This window comes from Pterocles gutturalis, unplaced genomic scaffold (genome assembly GCF_000699245.1).
Source record: "Pterocles gutturalis isolate BGI_N339 unplaced genomic scaffold, ASM69924v1 scaffold1967, whole genome shotgun sequence".
NCBI classification, from domain to species: domain Eukaryota; kingdom Metazoa; phylum Chordata; class Aves; order Pterocliformes; family Pteroclidae; genus Pterocles; species Pterocles gutturalis.
In genome coordinates this window covers 89,501-109,646 of record NW_010114951.1, presented here as the reverse complement: position 1 = coordinate 109,646, position 20,146 = coordinate 89,501, and the positions used below count along the sequence as shown (strand labels likewise).

The 20,146-nt window shown below is 41.8% G+C and overlaps 1 protein-coding gene across 1 annotated transcript in view; it reads left to right on the top strand.

Moving 5' to 3' along the window:
• Positions 1-359: 359 nt before the first annotated feature.
• Positions 360-20,146, top strand: part of LOC104462846 (thrombospondin type-1 domain-containing protein 7B-like) — a gene marked incomplete at its 5' end in the record, with an annotated part of 96,667 nt that continues 76,880 nt past the window's right edge. The window contains 2 exons of the mRNA XM_010074976.1: positions 360-623; positions 16,624-16,802. Coding sequence (XP_010073278.1) covers positions 360-623; positions 16,624-16,802 — 443 coding nt within the window. The remainder of the gene's footprint in view (positions 624-16,623; positions 16,803-20,146) is intronic.

Sequence of the window (20,146 nt, the reverse complement as noted above, 5' to 3'; positions counted from 1 at the left end):
GAGACAAAACAAATCAATTTATTTTCATCAGATAATTGGAGAAAGATGATATTATAGGAAATTACAAAGCATTTTCTGGGCAGACCGTTACTAGAGTAAGACTTTGCATTTTGCTCCTTACCCTACCCATCAAAACTTTTCCCAACTATCTCTGGTTGCCCCTGGAGATAAATACGTTGTCCTTGCACTCCAGAGCACTGGCAGCAGCTAATAGATGCTTCGGAAACGTTCCTGGATATTAACATTCAGATTGTCTTGGTTCTGATGTGTTGACTTCATGCAAGTATAAATAATATGACGTGTTGTTATCAAAAGTAGCAGATGTTAAGCTAACGAACAGATTTCTGTGGTTGGAACAGGGCGAAGCAGAAAGCGAGACAAATGCCAGAATACTGAAGTTTATCCTCAAGTTGAAACAGAGCCGTGCCCCTGCGCGGTGTTTACCTCCCAGCCCCATGGAAATTGGTCCGACTGCATTATCGGAGGAGGCACATCCGAGCCGCAGCTGGGAACGCGATCCCATGGAGATGCCAAGGAGTGTGGCGAGGGTGTACGACTGCGAGCTATCGCCTGTTACGATAAGACCGGCAGACTCGTGGAACCATCTCGCTGTAGCAGTTCGGGTAAGGAGATTTTTAAAGTACACAACACATGTAAATAGCGCTGATGCTGAGCACAGTTTTCCCTCAACGGTTCGTTCTGGAGCCTGCCGTAGGTGTGTACTTGTTCACTTGCTGGAACAGCTTTCACAAGGTTGCTGTGAGTGTTGAACACTGTTCTTCTAATACCTCCTTATTGCTCTTAATAGTAGGGTTTTCCATAGTACAAGGGTCTGCTGACATTTCTACAATGGAAGTGAAGCAGAAGAGGGCTAAAGTTGGCTATGCTGACAGAATACTGGAGGCGTTTCTTTTATTTGTCTTAAAATCACGTGAAAGTATAAACTTAGGAGAAGGAATATTTCCATTAGCGTTTTGTTTGAAGATATTTCGTACTTCAGCTTTTACTTGTTTATAAATGTGTATTCCTTTTCACTAAATTTGTATGTTCATATGCCTGTTTTCAGTGAAGGGATCAGGAATTTTCTTGAGATAATCATATTTAAATACCCAAACCCTGTGATGTCACCTGCTGTCACTCATGCCAAGTACACGACTTCAGCAGCCAGTGGTCTCCTCCTTGCAATTTTGTACCAGCCTCCATCTCAAATGGATACACAGCGTGTGTTCCAGTGTCACTGCTTGCTGGGGCTCTGCGCTGTGCTTCTGTCCTAGCAGCAGTTTGACTTCATGCATGATCAAATCGCCTATATCAAACAGAAATAGGGCAGCAGTAGAAATATTTTCTCTTAGTTTCCATGATTTGCAGTTCATCACAATTATTACCCTAAATAGATTTATAGACAAAAGCCCTTCTCTTAGGGGTAAATTCTGTACCCATGCTGCCTCCAAACCACTAATGCTCTCTGACTTAGAGTCAAAAAGCTTAGAACACCATCACACAATGGGGTATAGGTTAGAAGACTACTGGTGAGCTATATCATGGGAGAGGGAGAAATGATGTCTCAGGAGGAGATTAAATACTCTATTAATGTTCCTGAGTATATAAGGGAGCAGAGAAAGAAGTGGGGCTGCTCTGTGGAGGGTCTTAAGGATGAAGATCAGCAGCCTGAGCTGCATGTAATAAAAGGGAAAAAAACCCCACTGTAATGAAGTGATTCAGTCCTGGAGTGAATTCCTCTCGCAGCTGTTGATGGCTGTTCCAGCTGGCTGCACGGATTCATAAAGCAGCTTTCTGTGCTTTGTGTTTCGGCAATGTGCTGTTGTACCAATTCATTATGCCTCTGTGGCCCACGGAGGAGGAATGCTATACCTGTCCCCCACAACATTATCTTTTCTTCTGCAAAAAGGGAGCTGTTGGGTTTTCAAAGGTGGGTTTGTCTCTGCCGTGACTTGCTCTTTTGAAAAACTCGGGATTTTTATCACTATTAAAAAGGGAAGGTTGTCTATGCATGGGGCTTTTCTGAATAACCTTGAAGCCTCTTTTATTTCAGTGATATTTGTGTGGTATTTTTAATGGTCTAGCTTCTCTTAGGGAGGTAGTAGGGAGTGGTGGCTCAAGGGGATTATTGTTGGCTCTCTTGTCTTCAGCTTTTTATCTGAGCAGAAGTGATTGCAGCACAGCCGCAGCACCGGACCCATGGCAGAGGCTGGAGGGGTGGTCAGTGCTGTGCAGCAGAGCCCTATGGCATGCCCTTCCTCCTGCACTCCATTTACAGAGTGCTCTGAACACCTTTAGGTTTGGAAGTGGGATGTAAAGGAAGGGTGAGATGTTTCCACCTTCAGGATGCCCCATAAGAGTTCCCCTGAGGGTGAACTGTTAATCTCCAGCCAGACCCCTGGTTAGGACCTAGGATGCTCCTAATTGCTACCCAGTGTTGAAGAGCTTCTGTTCCCTGCCAGGTGAGCAGGAAAGCAGCGTTGCCTTGGTCTCCAGAGGACGTGGATGTTTCAGTCACTTTGGGTGCAAAGTGCCCAAAGGTGGGCAGAAAGCTCTGCAGGCTCCACTTCCATCACTTGGGACCTGCCCTCCAACCAGAGCAGTTAAGTGAAGATAAGCCTGATATTTGTGGTCCCTGGAGCTGGGAGCTTTCAAAGTGCACTTCTGAACACATTATTGAATTAGTGATAGAAACAAATCATTATCCAATTAATAATTAGCAGGATGTTATTCAACCATAACAGAGAAGAGCAAATTACAGAAGCATGCAGAATTCCTAAGCCCTGAGCAATTATTCATGACAGGTGTTTTTTTTTAAGCAGCTCAGTTTTTCTTGTTCACAGTTAGTATCAGCTGACCTTTTAACATTTTTCTAGCTGACCATATTTATGGCTAATTAAGCCATTGCCTTATATATTGAATGCCAGTCACTGTGGTATCTGGTCGTTGTTCTTGCTTTATGAGATGTGGGGGTAAGTTTTCCTCTTTTATTTCTTTCAGGTCTTCTGACCTCTCTTTGTTTCCTGCTCTTTTCCTTCTGCAGGACAGTGCTTTTCCTTCCTTTCCCTTGAGCCAGGACAGACGTGAGAAGCTGTAACACTTAGACCTCAGTTCTTTGATGGGTCCTTTTGAAGAACTTTTACAAAATGTAGAAGAACAGATGTAAGGGTGCAAACTTTGCCTTAGAAGTAGATATAAGTTTGTCCTAGACTTGATAATGCCATGAGTACGACGTACAGGACAGCAAAAATGGGATAGAACAGAAAAGTTTGTAGCTTTTCTAGAGAGCAAACTCTAGGCTCTTGCCTTCCTGTAGCGGTGATTTTCACTTTCCCTGGCTGTTGAACTTACCACTTCAGTGGGGTTTAGTTCACACGTGTCAGTGTGGCTTCTTATGTGAATGTATCGTAGTTATCAAGTGAATGTACTGAGAGTTCGAGTCTAACGTAGAAATCAATCACTGCTCAGAGGGCTTCAGGGTCCGAGGCCCTGATCTTACACTTTTTGTGAACAATTCTGCATTTACAACTTTGGGGGGAGGAAACCAAACCAAAAAACCTACTGAAGTCGGTTCATCTGTGTTTGTCAGCAGTCTGGACTTCAGCTCTCCTAAGCCCATTATCTGCAAATATATTAACCCTTTAAGCATACCTTCCCAACAAGAAGTGGCTTTTCTCCCCATTGGTGTAGTTACAGCACACAGAGTATCCCAAGGTCCAAACACAGTGAAGACCAAACTGTTCCCGCTGTGCTTTAATGGAAATGCACCACTAGCTTGCCTGGTGTCTGTGGTTTCCTCTAGCAGGACCTCTGCCCTGACCCAGCACAGCTCAGCACAGCTTGGGTGAATACTTTGGGTCAACTGTAGCAGGTACACAGGTCACATCTTGACTAGTTTGCCTATCCTTACTGCAGTTTAATCCTGGTTAGCTCATGATCATTACATTTGACAAGCTTAAAAATACAAATCCCATACTTCTCTGAATTTTATTCCTTTCTATACCAAACCTTTTCTCTGATGTCCAGAAAAAACACACCGTAGCTTTTTTATTCATGACTGGCTTCTGTGATTAGTCTACTGCTTTATTTTAGTGGTGTCATCATTTTCCTTGGTCACCCATTCAATAAGCTCAAGAAATGCGTGACCGGCAGTTTCCAAATTGAGCTAATTTTTTGTCCTGGGTTTGGTTCGCTCTTCTTTTCCTTCCTTTAATTGGGAAATGCACTTATGAAATTATAGATAGAGGTAACTATGTCTAACTACATTACGAAAATGTGGTTGATGATTTGCCTCAATTTGTCTTCCCATCAGAAGACTGGGTTGTACTGCATTCGGCTCACCACTAGTCCAGCAGGTCTCTGTTCTCTGGCTGGTGTTTGGAGCATCCTCTTTGAATGTGAAATTGTCCTCTTATTTGCAGTTCATCCGCTCCTCAACCTGTCATCTGAGTTCCTTGTACTATTTTTGAATTTTCACCTCCTTTGTTTTGAATTATTTCATGTAGTTCCTTTGCCTCTCTTTTTTTGTGTGCTGTGCCAACAGGGTTTTTTTTTAATCTTAGAGGCACATAGGGTGCCTCATCTGTTCCAAATCAAAGACTGGAGATTTCTGTGCTCTTGCACAGAGCTGCTGCTTTTGATCCGACGGGCAGTTTCTAGAAAGCAGGAATTTATGAAGAGTGCTTATACTATTCAAATTCTGCTGTGCTCGCAACAACAGGAACCTGGAAGAAAGACACAACAGGCAAATAGATCCTGGCTTTAAATCACAGAGCGGTTAGCTTCAACCTACAGTCACCTTAAAAAGCTTTAATTATCTCTAAATTTATGAAGGGCACAGCAGGGATGCTTATATACCTCCTTATTCTCAACAGTGCAGTGTTTTGTTGTACGTGGTTTAGTTGCAGGCGGACAAATCAAAGAGGATGGGGGTTGCTCAGAGGGTTCTCTGGCACCTGCGATGCAGGGGTGTCACTCGGGTCCTGCTGGTCAGGTCAATGTAACACTGCCACTGGGAATGCTGCTGGCAAGGTCACTCCTTGAAAATGTCAGATTTAGTCCCGAATGGGTGGGATTAGCAAACAGATGCACCAGGAGGAGTTAAAAGTCTTGGTGATGTGGAAAGTCATAGTTTTAGTGGTTGCTGAAGGGATGTTCCCTGCCCCAAGGGACATCAGTGACAGCACTGCTTCTGTCCTGATCAGCCGTGTCCCCAGAGCTGAGAGATTTAGGACAGTGTGCAAAGGTCACGGATTAGGATTTTTTTGAAAACCAGGTAGCATCAAGTCTCATGAAGTTTAATTTTCTGAAAGGTCAGTGCAGACCAGTCCTGTGTTTCTACCAGGGGCGTTCCTCTGGGGTTTACGCTCCCTTACATGAAAATCCTGGCCACCAGCTTAATGGACGTTGCCTGACCTGCCTGTGAGTTAGCACAAGGACCTGCTCTGAAGCCTTGCGGTGTGTGAATCCCTGCGCTGACATTTTAGGAGAAAATGAGCTCTTTTCAGCCAGCTTTTAATCACTAGATTTTAATAGTCATTCTGCAAAATGATACTTGTGTAGCTCAAAAAAACTATAAGCAGAGCTTAATAGGTTAAAAAAATGGGACTGAAGTCTATCCTGGGCCGATAGCAAACTTACCTTTCCTACAAGGTAACAATTTTGGGGAAAAAAAAGTTGGAAAAGCTATATTGGATGAATGCCTGTTTATTCTGGCAGTTACTGTGGTACACATTTTTCCATATCTGGTAAATTTTATTTTGAAGAATGAAATTGTTGCAGAAATCCCCAATTTTGTTTTGAAAATATTCAGAAATAGAAACTTTGCTGAACAGAAGTTTCACCAGTGTGTTTGAAAATATTCATAAGTATTTAATTTCATTCTTAGTCTAATTGAAATTTTTCATTGAAGTTTCATTTTTTAGTCATCAATCCCTGAATCCAACCAGTTTTAGTTTTAAGTGGCTTCTGTACTTCTGTAAACAGCATCCTATAGACATTGTATGGATGAGGCCTCATTTCTGGGGCCCTTGTTCTTGACAGCCGCATTTTTTTTACAAGGAAAGTGGGCAACCCTGCCTGGGCTGTCCTCTTCCCAGCTCCAGACCCCACACGTGACGGGATTCCTCCTCTTCCATAAAAGTGTGGGAGTAGTAGGTGGCCTTGGCACAGTCAGTTAATGATAACAGGTAGATCCCTGGTCAGCCTACCCTACCCGTCTTTTGGCATTTGGGTTTAATTAAATATTACAGTACTCCTGGTTCTCTCTCTGTGGTTTCCCCCATGTGTCTCTGCAGTACATCTTGCTGTAGCCTTTTTAGTACAGAAAAAATGACTGTATTACTTACCAGGACAAATCTTTTCAAAGACTGCTTGAGGAAAAAGTTCACTTTATTTTCTGCCCACCCCATGCCCTGGCACAGCAATTAATGATGGGTTTGGATCACAGGTGGCCGAAAGGTGTTGCCAGCTGTAGATGAGGCTGTCCTACCCTCTCATTCCCACTTCAGGACTCTTCAAAGCCTTTGATTGGTTTTCTGCTATTCCAAAGCTAAATAGCTTCTAAATTTAGCCCTGAAATCCCTGCTGGGTTCTCCTCCGGACCTCTCTCCGACATTTCTGCCCATCTCCTTGGATGCGCAGTGACACCATTAATTACCGTTGTGGCTGCTGAGGGAGCTCTAAGCACAGGAACAAAGCCCATAAAGGACCTGCCCTCCATTTCTTGTTTGTCTACAGGATTTTTACATATTGCTCTCATAACAGCGCTCAGAGAACACTGATTTATTCTCTTTATTTTCCTTTCCTTTTTTCCAAAATCTATTCACCATAAGAAAATTCAGTCACACTTCTTCCTTCCTGGATGTTAAAAGAATTATCGAATGAAGTTGGATCACAAGACAACTGTTCAGACATTGCTGTTCTCTATGTTTGCTTTTTTTTTTCCTGGCAACAGAATCAAAGGTAAACAGCCATCAAAAAACGTTATTTCTGAATGGGTCAAACTGGCTATCAAAGCAGCTTATTTAAAGCAATGCCCCTGAGGCATTAGTTTGTAGAAATGTACATTCGTCCAGATCTTTATCTTCTTGCAGAAAGCAAGCATGAATCTTATGAGGACATACTTAGAGGATTAGCTGTTTGAGGAGTTGTTCTCTGTTGTTCCTCCTTGTCTCTAAATATAAATCTTTATAGCAGGTCTTCTTGCCCAAATTTCTTTTATGCTTTTTGCTGCATTCCGTAAAATGACCCTTGTGAAGAGGCAGCAATACCAGACTATGTGAAGGAGTGATTTTTAGTAACCTCAAGCAGGCTTTCTTGTGTTTGATGATCACTGTCAGCCTCCACTTGCTGGACCACCTCTGCCCGCCCTTCCTCCTGTCCGTGCCTTTATTTCTATTGTTAGGCTCAAGGAGTTTTTCTCTGTTTTTGACAGGTTGATTAAAGCTCTTCCATGGGAGCTGGGAATGTTTTTAGTGTAGAAAAAGTAACTGGGTGTAGAAATAGTCTGTTGGAGGTTTAGGAGAGCTTTGATAGCAAGATAGTGCACTGGGCGATCTACTGCCCTGATTTCTGCAGTAGGCTACAGTAGGAATATCTCTGTGAAATGTTGCCTGTCTCTTCAGCCTTAATAATGCGTGTGTGACAAATACAGCCTGTTATGAAGCAAGGCTCTAATAAAATGTTGCCATACAAAGATAAATTTAGATTTAACATTTTTCTCTCTCTGTGTGTCATTCCATTTAATAGGTTACATTGGAAGTATGAAGAAATACTGTTTTAGCCTAAGCCTTCTCATGAATGATATATTTCAGTGTTAAGACCTCTACACTTTTCTGCTTATGGAGAACTTCATGATCCCTTTGGGATGTGTAGCTGTACTGGGAAATGGCATGTACTGGTGGTAGTTCACAGGATTTTTCTTGTGTCCTATGTGGGGCTTTTTTCAGTGTTTTTTAACTTGATTGCCTTTTGTACAGCTCTGATGAGCACAAATTTCAGGCACATAAATATATGACAAATATTTTTCAAGTGGAAAATCACATTTTTTTATCTTTACCACTGGTGGGAACCCAGTGGCAGCTGGACATAGCAGGCATTTTAGTAGATTTCAATTAGTGTTAAGGGGTTTCACGTCTAATATATTCTGAAGATCTTCAGACACAACATCATGTGTTTCTGTTTGCATGGAACAAGTGTTCTACAAAAAGAAGAATTACACTTTTTGCGCGTAGGCAAAATAAAATGAGCTGACTGCCTGAGCAGCGATGAGTTTGCTGTAGCACTGCATACAGCAATAAAGTTAGTATGACAGGAGGAGTGGATATCTTTTAAGGTGCCTGATGTCCTCTGCTTGATCCAAGAGTTTGGGAGACCAACTCAGAAATATAGCAAGAGCTGAATTTAGAAGATTTGAGAAAAGGAGCCTGAATTAGGAAATGTGGGTAAAATTAAACTGTGCTCAGACTGCTCTAAGGATTATCATAATGATATTGATGTGCAACTGAGAATTTATCCTACCTTAGTCTAGTCCTGGCTCTGAGATATACTTTGAAATCTCTCTGTCCTCCAAGGTTTGCAAATGAGGATGGTGTAAATTAAATCACTGTGAGCTTGGTTTGCAAAACTTCTAATATCCCTCACTACAGGTGGAGATTCCCTCTGTGGAATCCTGGATCTCATTTGTATGTGGTAGCATGGAGGAGTGACTATTAAAAGTCTTATTATTCAACAAGATTGCATCGCTTTCTGCTTTGGTCCGAGTTCATTGAAGTCCCTCAGCAGAGGAGATTGAACTGCACAACCAGAGTGCTCAAAGACATGCAGCAAAATGGAAACAAAGGTCTGTCAGGAATTCCGAACATCAGGACTCCGTGCTGGAGCCTCCTATTTCCATCCGAAAGATTTCCATCACCTAAATGGGTTGTGCTGCTCTCCCTGTGCCGAAGCTGTGGAAAACCAGTGCTGTTCCCTTTCTTAAAATCCCGTTTCCATCAGATGTTTTTTATAGTACAGCTTTATTTAAGAAGGTCGGGTGCCTTTGTGTCCCTGCCTCTGCGGGAAGGTGACCTGTAATAGCAGGACTGACACTCCCCATCCGAGCAGCAGCTCCTGATGTTCAGAAGAGTGCTCACACATCTTCCTCCTGTCCGTAATGGTTAGTGGCATCTTCAAAACAGCGCCAGTATAATTAAAGCCTGTAGTTAGGTTTCTCATTTAGTGTCGATGAGACGAGAAGGAGTTGAGGCAGCGTATTGATTTAAACATATTGATCCCGGGGGTCACAGTGTCACTCGCCCGCTGTGACAGCGGGGAGGAGGCTGCTGAGGCTGCTGGGGGTGCAGGAGCTTCTCCCGCCTCTCAGTGCCTCTGTGACCTGCTCCTGAACACTTGGTGATTCCTCTGGAGTTTGTAAATTTCAGTACTAGGAATGTACATTTAGAGAAAATAATAATTAAAAAAAAGATAATTTTTTTGGTGTTGTTATGATCCTTCTTGATAATGATTGCACACGGATCTAATGGCTTTGTGTTCCTGTCTTCTGCAGAGTCATCTGGTGGTTTATTTTGTCTGAAATAAGAGTGGTGTTATAATACATGGTAATTATCAGGATACAAGGAAATGCATCAGCATTTCCCATGCCATAAAATGGAAACTGTCACATTGCTGTCCGAGGGACATTGTCTAAATGAGGCTTGTCTGTGTCTTGGGGTCGCAGCTTGGCAGCTGCAATGAGGATATTGTGTCGGCAGCTCCTAACGCTGTGTGTTTGCAAAACGGCAGAAGGATGGGCCCCAAAGTCAAACTGAGTTTCTTAGTGTGCTCCAGCAGAGCCTGAAACCATTGACCTTCAGGCCATGTATGATTTACGGAGGGGGCGGATATTTTTGGTGACATTTGGTGGCAGCTTTCTCCCAGTGATGGACCTTTGGCTCTGGAAGACACTTTCTTGCCTGGTCCAAATAGCCCGTGTCTGTATTGATCTTCAGAGCACTCCGCAGTGCCCATCTATTTTCAGAGCTCCTGTGCAATTGGGCCTCTGAGAGAAGTCAGATGCAGGAGAAAGACGGGAATTTGATGGTCTGTGGACAGTTTAATTTTGTCTTCATGATGTACTGCGGAAGTGTGCTCAGCCTTTAAAAAAGCCTTGGTTTATTATATAAATCTCTTAAAAATAATAAAAAATAAACACAATCTCAGGTTTGTTTTTAAAATCTGCTTTTACTATGAATGGAGTAGCCTGAAGCACATATATGCTAAACAATTCATATTAAAGTACACTGGGTTGAGTTTCTTTCCTGATACGTACAGAGGATGATGACACTAGTAAAGGGAAAAAAAAGCTACTCAGTTTTGTTTGGACAAAGCAGATGATTTTCCCAGTGGCAGGGTGATGAGCAGAGTATATAGAAAAACACAGCTGAGCTACTACCGTAACTGCTATTGATCCCAGTGGATGATTTTTTTATTTGAGTAAGGACTTTCTTAAGACGACGGGGCTCCCAAGCAGCCAGCCCAGCCCTTCACTGCGAGGGAGCAGCCCCAGGAGGAGGGGGAATCATTTCCACAGGTGGTTTTGGAGTCCAGGCAGATTTGTGCAGTGGATTGCTGCCTGTCTGCATTGAAAGTTCCCTACGCGATCAATGGACACTGTGAAGTCCTATTTATTTGCATTCAGAAGGCAGCAGACAAGTCTCTCTTCTTTGGCAGAGTTCTCAGCTTGTTCTGTGATCTGTTGCAAGGTGTGTGCTAATTAATGGACAGTCCCCTACTTAGTTAAAGTATTAACTGTATCAACTCGTACGGTTTATATGTAACTCAAAGAGTGAGCTTGCAAGTTCTTTAAGGAAGAAAACTGTGATGCAAAATCAAAAGAAATTGGGAATCATATTGCAAAGTCAGCATCAACCCAACTGCCTCGTCAGGATTTATAGAGACTGTGAAATTGAGCAATAAAACCAACCTTTGGATGAATTTCAATAACAATAATGTTGAGTTAAACTTACCAGCGTTTTTTACAAGTCCTCTCTGGTCTATTTAGAATCTATAATCAGCCTGGTATGAGATAACGAGAGCATGTGCCTCTTTGTTGAGAAGAGCAAGAGGAAATAAATGAGCTAAAGGGGTCCATTATTTGAGCTTTGCAAAATATTTGATGTGAAAGTTATTTTTGCTGGGTTTTTCGGTTGTGCATTTACTGAATGTATTCATTAGATTATCTCTTAAATTTCACAGCTAGCAAACTAATAACGCATAAAATCTCTCAAATCCTTCTGTATTAAAAAAAAAAGAAAAAGGTTAAACATTTGTTCCATGGCAATATTACATCCTTTTCAGATGCAACTGAAGTTGTTATTAACTTTAAGACTCCCAGACTTATTCTGCTTAGTTTCCTTCAGTTAATAATGTTCTCCCTTGAAGCAGGATTTAAATGTTTGGACCTGGATTGCTTAGGATGAGGTGCTCCCCTTGTAGCTCACAAGCTTCTGGAGCCTTCGGTCATGGTGTGTAGCCCATGGCCAGTGCTGCCTTATCCACGGCCCATTGGGAAAGCCCCAGCTGTAGGGCTGTGGTTGGCTGGTAAAGTCTCTTAACTGCAGTTTGTGCTCGATGCTGAGTTTTAACCTGAGTTAAAACATGAGGTTTGCTTTGTAGGAGACCCCAAAGGTTCGGCTGAGCAGAATGTGGCCCAGCGAGTGCCACGCTCCACCAGGTCTCCCCTATAAAGCCTTTGGCTATTAGACTTTTAGCACCACATGGATTTACTGGTGTTATTCTACACATTCCACAGTCGGTAACCAAATGAATGTAAATATTAATTGCAAAAGGAGTACATTATTTTTTCTCTACCTTTGGTCTGTGTAATTAGAAACATTTCTTCCGTGTCACTGTCCACTCTGCTCCTGCCTTGCTCATTAAAGGGTGATCACTTTTATCCTGTAGACTCCAAGGGAAATTACTGGTGTTATTACCAGTGGCAGTTGTGGTGATGCACTGAATTGTCCCTCTCATAGTAATGACCTTGAGTTTTATGAAGCACCTCGAGGTTTCCTAACAAGGGTAGAACTGTTAGAAGTTTGTTAATTGAAATGATGAAATATGTTAGAGAGGATACAAATGAGTTTAAAGCCAATTCAATTAGAAGTGCATCTGTTTCCAAAGCTGCTGCAGAAATGTTGTTTATTTTTGAACCGTTTTTAAGTCAGCCTCTTGGAATCCTGTTGGCACTGTTGTTTAGCGCTGTGCAAAGACCTTACACCCGCAGCAAATTTATCATTTGGAAGTGCAACAATCAGGTGGATGCCAGTGTCTTCTCCCACCACAATGCATTTGCGAATATAGAGGGGGACATGGAAGGACACCGCAGCCCCTCGCTGGCTGTGCCTGCTGTGATATGTACAGCTTCTTGTGTAGGTGGGAAAGAAATTGTGCTGCTGCAAACTTCCCCCTGCACTGCAGTGCAATCCACAGCCTCTTTGTGCTTCTGCGCTGCTGACACCCACCAGCCCATCGTCCAGCTGCCTCCTGTTGCCTTGGCTCTTTTGGGTTGCACAGCAAAAATGAGAAAATAATGTCTTTGCACCATGTATTTGAGCCTTAACCTCTGACACCCACCAGACCATCATCCTCACTTTATTCATCTACCTTCTCTTAGTTAGTCTCTTGGGTTGCACAGAAGAAATGTGATGGGTTATGGTGGCTGCATTGTGTGTTTGAGCCTTCCCAGGACATCCTGTGTGATCTGTGGGTGCTTTGTATACTATAGACACTTTAGGGAAGAGTCTCCATTTGTGGCTTGTAGAGCAACAGCCACATTGTTCTCAATGAATAAATAATAGTAAAATGAGCTGTGCAGCCTAGGTAAATGCATTTGTTCATCCCATTACATTGGCAGTGTCTCAGTAGTAAAACAATAGCACTTAAACTTAAACGAGGCTTATTTGATCATCCAGTTCAATTTCTCCTGCCAGTTCAGGACTATTCCCAGTAGGATGTTTCAAAGTGCTTACTTAAATATCCCATGCACTGGTGTTTCTGTCACTACCTCCTGTGACATCTGTGTGTGCAGGTCAGTTCTGTGGCGTTCAGAAGCCTGCTGTTGGTTCAGATAGGACAGAGGGTCTCATCTGTTATTTCTAAATTAAATGAGCTTTATTTTAATGGTGGTTTAGATTTTGTGGAATAAAAACCTGAGAAGCTAAAGGAAGTTTCAAGAAGTAATGTAAGAAAATACGGAAAGCAGGCTGAGCAGGGCTGGGGAGAAGAGGAGATCTTTTTCCATAGAAGGTGTTGGAAACTCAACAGATTTTTGGTACCAGGTTCTGCAGAGGAGGCAAAAATGGGGAATGTGATGGATGAGTGAGATGTTTAAGGATGACACTGGCAAAACCAGCTGTGTAAAGTCAGCCTTGAGTTAAGTCTCCCCAAGCTGAGCAACTATGACTCAGAAATGTGTTTATGCTATTTTCTTTATTCATGTTCTGTTGTGATAAGAAGTATTTCTCTGGGTAATAGCCTGAATGTAGAATTCTTTATTAATAGGTTGTCTTGTTTTTTTCCCCTTGGTTTTTTGTATTATGCACCATGCCAATGCTACAACTTTTCTAGGAATGCCAATACTAGGATTTTTGTGGGTATCCCAACTGAAGTCTTTTCAGCCCCCTGACGATGGCAAGCCATTGCTTGGCTCCTACAGAGAAAAACAAATATCCCGTTCTCATGGGCAATGGATGGGCTGAGTACAACATTGTTTACTAGTTTCTCATAAAAAGATAGCCATAAAGGCAGCCGCTGTCTGAGCAGAGAGGATACATCACATAAAGATTTTTTGTAGGAAGATTTTTGTTGAATTAAATCTTTGGTCCATGGGTATCTCAACATAGGATTAACCTCAATGATTGTGAGAAGAGCTTGAAAGAAAGTTATGTTCCCATTTTGATTCTGTAGTGTTGTTCAATATGGAGAATTGGCTTCCTCTGGGCAGTCTGGTAATTTAATGCTCTATTAGCTGGCCATTATTTGTTTATACTTAATGTAATTTAAAAGTATGGGTGAGGAAATGCAAAAAGTAATGAGCTGGCCTCTTAGCAACAGGACGTCTTTAGAAATTCTGTGGTTTGTTGAGGGATCCCCACAGCACTTCCTGGGGATGGAATACAATAGTTTTGTTTATTATAATGTTTCCTTCCTCTTCTTTATGTTTCCTTTTATGTATTATATTTCTTTTTTTGAATTATATTTCCTTTTGTTATGGAGGTAGGTCTTGAACTGCCAAAAGTCTTAGCCCATTTTCCATTCCCTGATAAGTTGATAACCCCTCTGTCTAATCCTACTTTGAAACAAGGCACTTTCTTTGTTTCTGGTGAGAGTTAATTACCTAGGCTGTCACACAGCCCAAGGAAAAATGATCTTTCATATGGTGGTGGAACAAAACTCTTTGGAGAACTGCCTAAAAAATGGTTCTCATAAATCTATCATCAGAAAATTTCTTTTACTTATCATAATGTATTATGAATTGCTTTGGGTGGCAACATAAGCAGGTGGAATAGAATATTAGTGGGATATTTGGGAGTTTCATTTGGGGAAAAAAAAGCGAGTCTGTTTTGGAAATATTTGTTTATGTGTGTGCATGGGGTTGATCTCACACAGATGAGAACACAAAGCATGCAGAGTCGAAATATCTCAAACATGTAATGGATTGGGTCGGAAATTATTAAGAGATCCAATTCCAGTGGCTTTGGAGCTGCAAATGAAGAGGCAACACAACACACAGAGATAAGAGGTAGCACAGAACATCAGAGCTCACCATATGGGGACAGGTCTGCAGCTTTAGGGAAGAGTTACAGCATGAGTTACTGGGGAAGTGATTGCAGCTGTCAGGATACAGGGTGGCCGCTGTAAAGGGAAAGAGAACAGTTCCATCATGAAGGAAAAAGAGAGAAGAAATAGAGCATCACTGAGCTGAAGGAGGGAACTACTGTTGTTTCTAGCATTTTGAAGGCACTGTTTACAAAAACATCAGTATTTCTTGCACTTCTAGAAGGAGGACATTTTCCAGTGGGGGGTGCCTAAATAAGAGTGAAAACTTTCTTGATATTGACTTCAGCGTGAAGATCAGGAGGGAGGCAGCGTATTGCTGCTGTGGGTCGATGCTGAGCATGAGGCGTGGTCCTGGTTTGGAGTCAGCAGCGGGTTCAGGTATGGTAAAGCTGTGAAATCCAGCTCTGGGCCAGAATAATCTCCTTGCCTCAGCCTCAGTGTTTCCCGGTTGTTTGGGGCTGTTGTCTGGGGATTTTGGAGAGCGACTGCTTCTGGGTTGGTTTTTTCTGGATTCTGTTGTTTGTTTTTTGTTTTGTTTTGTTTTTTCCCCTCCTTGCTGCAGTGACTGTTGCCTTGATAGGATGGGGAAAACCCTTCATAAAAGTGTTGTTGAATGATCTAATTTGGTATTCTGTAGGTGAGGAGTATAGAAGGAGTGTTAGTGTGATGAAAACCAAACAGAAAGAAAGGGCATAAAGATGAGAAACATCAGAAATACGGTAGGGATGAAATGCAGTTATTTCTGTGACCATCATTGCCAGAGCTGTCAGAGGGTCGAAGCTGCCTGTAATAAAGGCTGATCTTAGCAGCCACTAGCTTTCACAGTCTAATATGAAATCTCTTTTTTGTTTGAATTAAAATAGTACATACAGACATGACAAGCAGATAATAGAAACTCGAGGAGAACGAATGCAGCACAGTAAGCAGGAAGGTGCAGGAGCTATTCCACACTGCAGACCCAAGACTCATGCCAGTAATTCCCTGGTCACCCCGAGGGTTCAGCCACCCTCCTCTGCCTTTCTGCACACCAGCAGCCCCACGGCCAGGGCTGGGCTCTGCAAAATCTCTCTTCCCATATGACAGCTCCTAATCTAGCTGTGGGGTTGTGCCTAAATGGAGGAACCTTGTTTTTTCCCCTGAGAAACCCTCTCCGGTTTTAATTCAGCAAGGTGTTGGTCCTGCAGGTGTCTGGCGTTATGAATTTAAGAGGTGATGATCTTGGGAGGACTTTTATGTCAAGCCAGGTTGAGGTGAAAGCAAAGCTTTAAAATGTTCTTTGTGAAAGCCAGAACAGGCAAAACAGTTGGAAAGACGTATAAAGAGGTTCCTCATGTGTCTTGGGGGAGCTGCCAGGAGCACAGTGCTGGTTCCTCCCCGTCCTCCGGTCCTGTCTGCTGGGAAGAGAGCCTCCATCTCCTGCCTGTGCCAGCCCTGGAGATGGCTAGTGTAATATTAAGGAGTGAAAAATTGGGCTGTACACTTAGCTCTCCAGAATTTATTACAGCAACAATCTTGTAGGGGAGATAATCACCACCTCTTGGTGACTTCCCAACAGATATGCTTGCAGGTGTGTGTCCTTTATGTCAGTTTTATCCCAGCCTTCATTGGACTGCACCAAGTAGAAATTAGTTTTAGTCATTGCTGTTCTTTACAGATGTCATACTCTCGCGTTAGGAAGGCATTGTCGGTCTGCCAAGTAAGACGTTCTCATTTTGTGTTGATGACACAGATTGCAGTGAGACATCAGAGGATCGGAGTTCATTAGTTGCAGTGATTAAAACCTTTCTTAAATTTTTGGTTTAGGTTACATTGAAGAATCTTGCACGGTCCCTTGCCCGTTTGATTGCAAATTAAGCGATTGGTCCAGTTGGTCCCCTTGCAGCTCTTCTTGTGGACCGGGGGTGAAAGTCCGATCCAAGTGGCTTAAGGAGAAGCCTTACAACGGAGGTCGTCCCTGCCCAAAGCTGGATCTCAAGAATCAGGTGAGCGGCGTTAAATAGCCAACAGGAATCTCTTCTGTGCTTACTGTATTTTTAATTGTGATCAAAAGATACTGTGCTGGCGAAGAAATTAAAGATAGGAGTTATCTCTGGCACCCCACCTTGTGTCAGATTTTGTAGGCAATCCTCGAACTTCTTGAGGATTGAGGGGGAGATGCTCATGTAATAGCAGAATTTGACCTGAAACACCCTATTTCTTATATGAATAAATTTTTATGTCCCAGAGCACAGGAAGCTGTGGATGAATGATCCCACCTGGACAGTGTATAGGCGTCAGAGAGCTCAGGTGTCATGGATATTTTAAAACTTAAATTCTCTCTGATACTACGGTTGCTGTAGAAACATTTGTTAAATATATATTGCTATTTTTAGGAACATTTCCCTTCAACACAGCACAAGTTCCCTTGAACATTAATTTCTGTGTATTCAATATTGGAAGTATCCCATCAGAGAAAAATATTCTCTAAATTGCTACTCCTAAAAAAAGATCAGCATCTATTTAAATACTACTTAATGCTGCATGCATTTCTGCAAAACTAACAGTGATTTCCTACATTTGCTGATTAATTCTCAACACTAATTAACACTGATGAAGTACGATTTTGCCTGTCCTGTATTTCTGATTCAACCATGAAAATCAATTAATAGGACAGAAACAGTCATGCTGAAGGGGCTTCATATATATGTTATGACTGTATGTGTATATCAAATATGTTGCATAGCATGTGTAGAATGACTTTAATAGTATTCATACGAAGATTTAATTGTGTAGTGGCTTGTGGGTGCTAGAGGTGGTGGATCCAGTTGTTTTTCTGCGCAACCATTGCTGCAGCAGTCGTGTCCCTGGATGCAGCGCTACTTCTAACACCTGATTCTGAACTTGCCTCATTTGCGTCACAGTTTATTTTTTTTTTCCTGTGAGAAACTTGGTAAATACTTCTTTTTTTTTTTTTTTTTCCTTACTGCTATTTGAAATTCATAGGCAGTAGCCCAACAGAAGCAGCAGGGACTACGAAAATATAAAACTGCAATAAAGTGTATGTTGCCCATACCTCAGTGCTTTTCTTAATAGATCAGACAGATCGCCAAAGAAGCGAAATGAAATCCCATGGTAAGGTGTATGGTAACAATAAGCTCCTTTGTAATGAAAAGATACTGGGGTTTGTTACCCATAGACACAGCAGACTACTTCCATTAAAAGTAAACTTACTGCTATAAAGTGTTGCCTATTCCCGCATGCATTAGATTTGCTAATTTCAAAAGCCTTTCAGAAGATATGAAAGGGAAGAAATTGTTTAAACTTGGAAATTGTGTCTTTGTAAGGTTTATCAGTGCACCGTGCTTGCAAAGTGCCAGGGCTGGTATTAATATAGATGCGGTGGGTGCTTTTTGCCTCTCTACCGGGAACATACGTCTTGATCTAAAACCCGCTGAATTCATTAGAGGGCTTCCTATTGCAGGCTCTAGTAGTGACACCTTAGAACTGCATTAAAGTCTGGGGTTTTTTTTAGGTTTGGGTTTTGGGTTTTTTTTTAATTTTGCTTTGTTTTGGGGTTTTTTGTGTTTTTTTTTTTTTTTTTTTTTTTTTTTGTTAAAAGCACAAGATTTTTTTTTTTTTTTTTTTTTAATGATAGAAGCACAAGCTATTTCTAGCTGTTTTATTGCACAAATGAATTACCTTTTTCCAATTTAGATTTATAGGATTGGATCAGATTCTGTATATTTCAGAGCTTTTAGGGTAAGAAGAAGTTATGCTAATAAGGAAAGTGTGTGCATATATATATATGTACACTTGGGTATGCACACGTATACACATATTGTGTGCGTGTTTCTATTCATCACCTCCCCAAACTCTTCTCAATCCTTTGTGCAGTTCGGGAGGAGTTTTGCTTTGCACCCGCTGGGCTTTGACTTCCAGCACAGATTTAAAGGCACCAAGGTCCTTAGGCACATGGCAGCATGCACAAGTTGCCTGCCCATATGGTAAACTAAATGAGATGACCGTGCTGCTGTTTAGCTGAGCTTTTGTTTGATATCAGACATGAGAAAGCTAAATCGCCTTGGTGCTGAGATTTGCTTTATCTTTCACTGACTGCTGTGCTCTATTGTGTTTTATGCTGCTGATAAAGATGTTAGATAACTTGGAACCAATAATAAACTCCTCCAGGTGCCAGTAGATTTCCCTTATTATTTCCTTATTTTTTCCTTCGGTATTTTTACTTTTTTTTTTTTTATTATTATTATTGCGTCTGAGTTTGGGTCTCGTTATTGCTTAATCAGTTACTTTGAAGAACCCTCCATTTTCCATTGTCTTACAATTAAAGCCCTCAGTCAGTTTATGTCTTTCTCGTTAAGCCTCCTAATCTTTTCACCCTCTTCTTCTGAAGGGTGTTTTCTAGGCTTCTTGGCAGACCCCTATATGTCTTATTTTTTTTCAATGCCTTTCAGGTATTTGACATAAATTTAACTACAGAGAACGTCACTTGAAACACTGTTCCAGGAATTCTCTCTTACCATTTCCCACCATGTCGAGGGCCCTGCTAGTACAGATCCTTTAGCAAAGCTCCTGCTTTGGAGAGAGGGGCAATTTGCATGGTCAGAACAGTTCATTTGATGAATATAAGTAATTTTATTTGAGTCACGTGAACTGTTTCATAGAAGACTATCCTCCTAATGTCAGTGTAGTGCAGCTTACTTGTGCATTTAGGGCAGAACTTTCTAGCAGTTTAGTTTTATACAGAGATAACGACACATCCTAGTACTGCATGATATTCTGTGGGTTTTATGCTCTTAACTCCACAGAGGTTTTGGCTCTTCTGGAATATCTGGAAGCCATTCTTTCAGATGTCTTTATCCCCCCCTACCTGTAGAGCCTCTCAAGCAGTCCACTCCTTTTGCAGTAGAAGCAAGAGTAAACTCAGAGTTAGGAGAATGCAGCTTGTATGTATTTCTCCTTCTCATTATCGTTGCTGAACTAGGTTGAGCCCTTCCAGATTTTATTCCAGGTTTTTTTGGTTTCTAATAGAAGTGACAAACACTTGGCATGGGCTGTGTGCACTTGCTGTTCTGATGTAATCGCTCGGTTTGATAGAGTCACTTCAGCCTTAAAGTTCCTCTGCGTTATTGCTCTGTGAAATTAAAAGATGAATTACAGTATTTGGGGGAAGAGATGACGGTATTTTAACTCAAATCCATGTAATATGTCGAATTACTCCTCGTACCTCTAAGTGTTTGAAAATTGTTCAAGAGTTGGCTAACTACATTCTGCTCCATCTTGTAAAGAAAATGAGCATTGCACGTAGAAGCTGTGCAGCTCTTATCTAAGG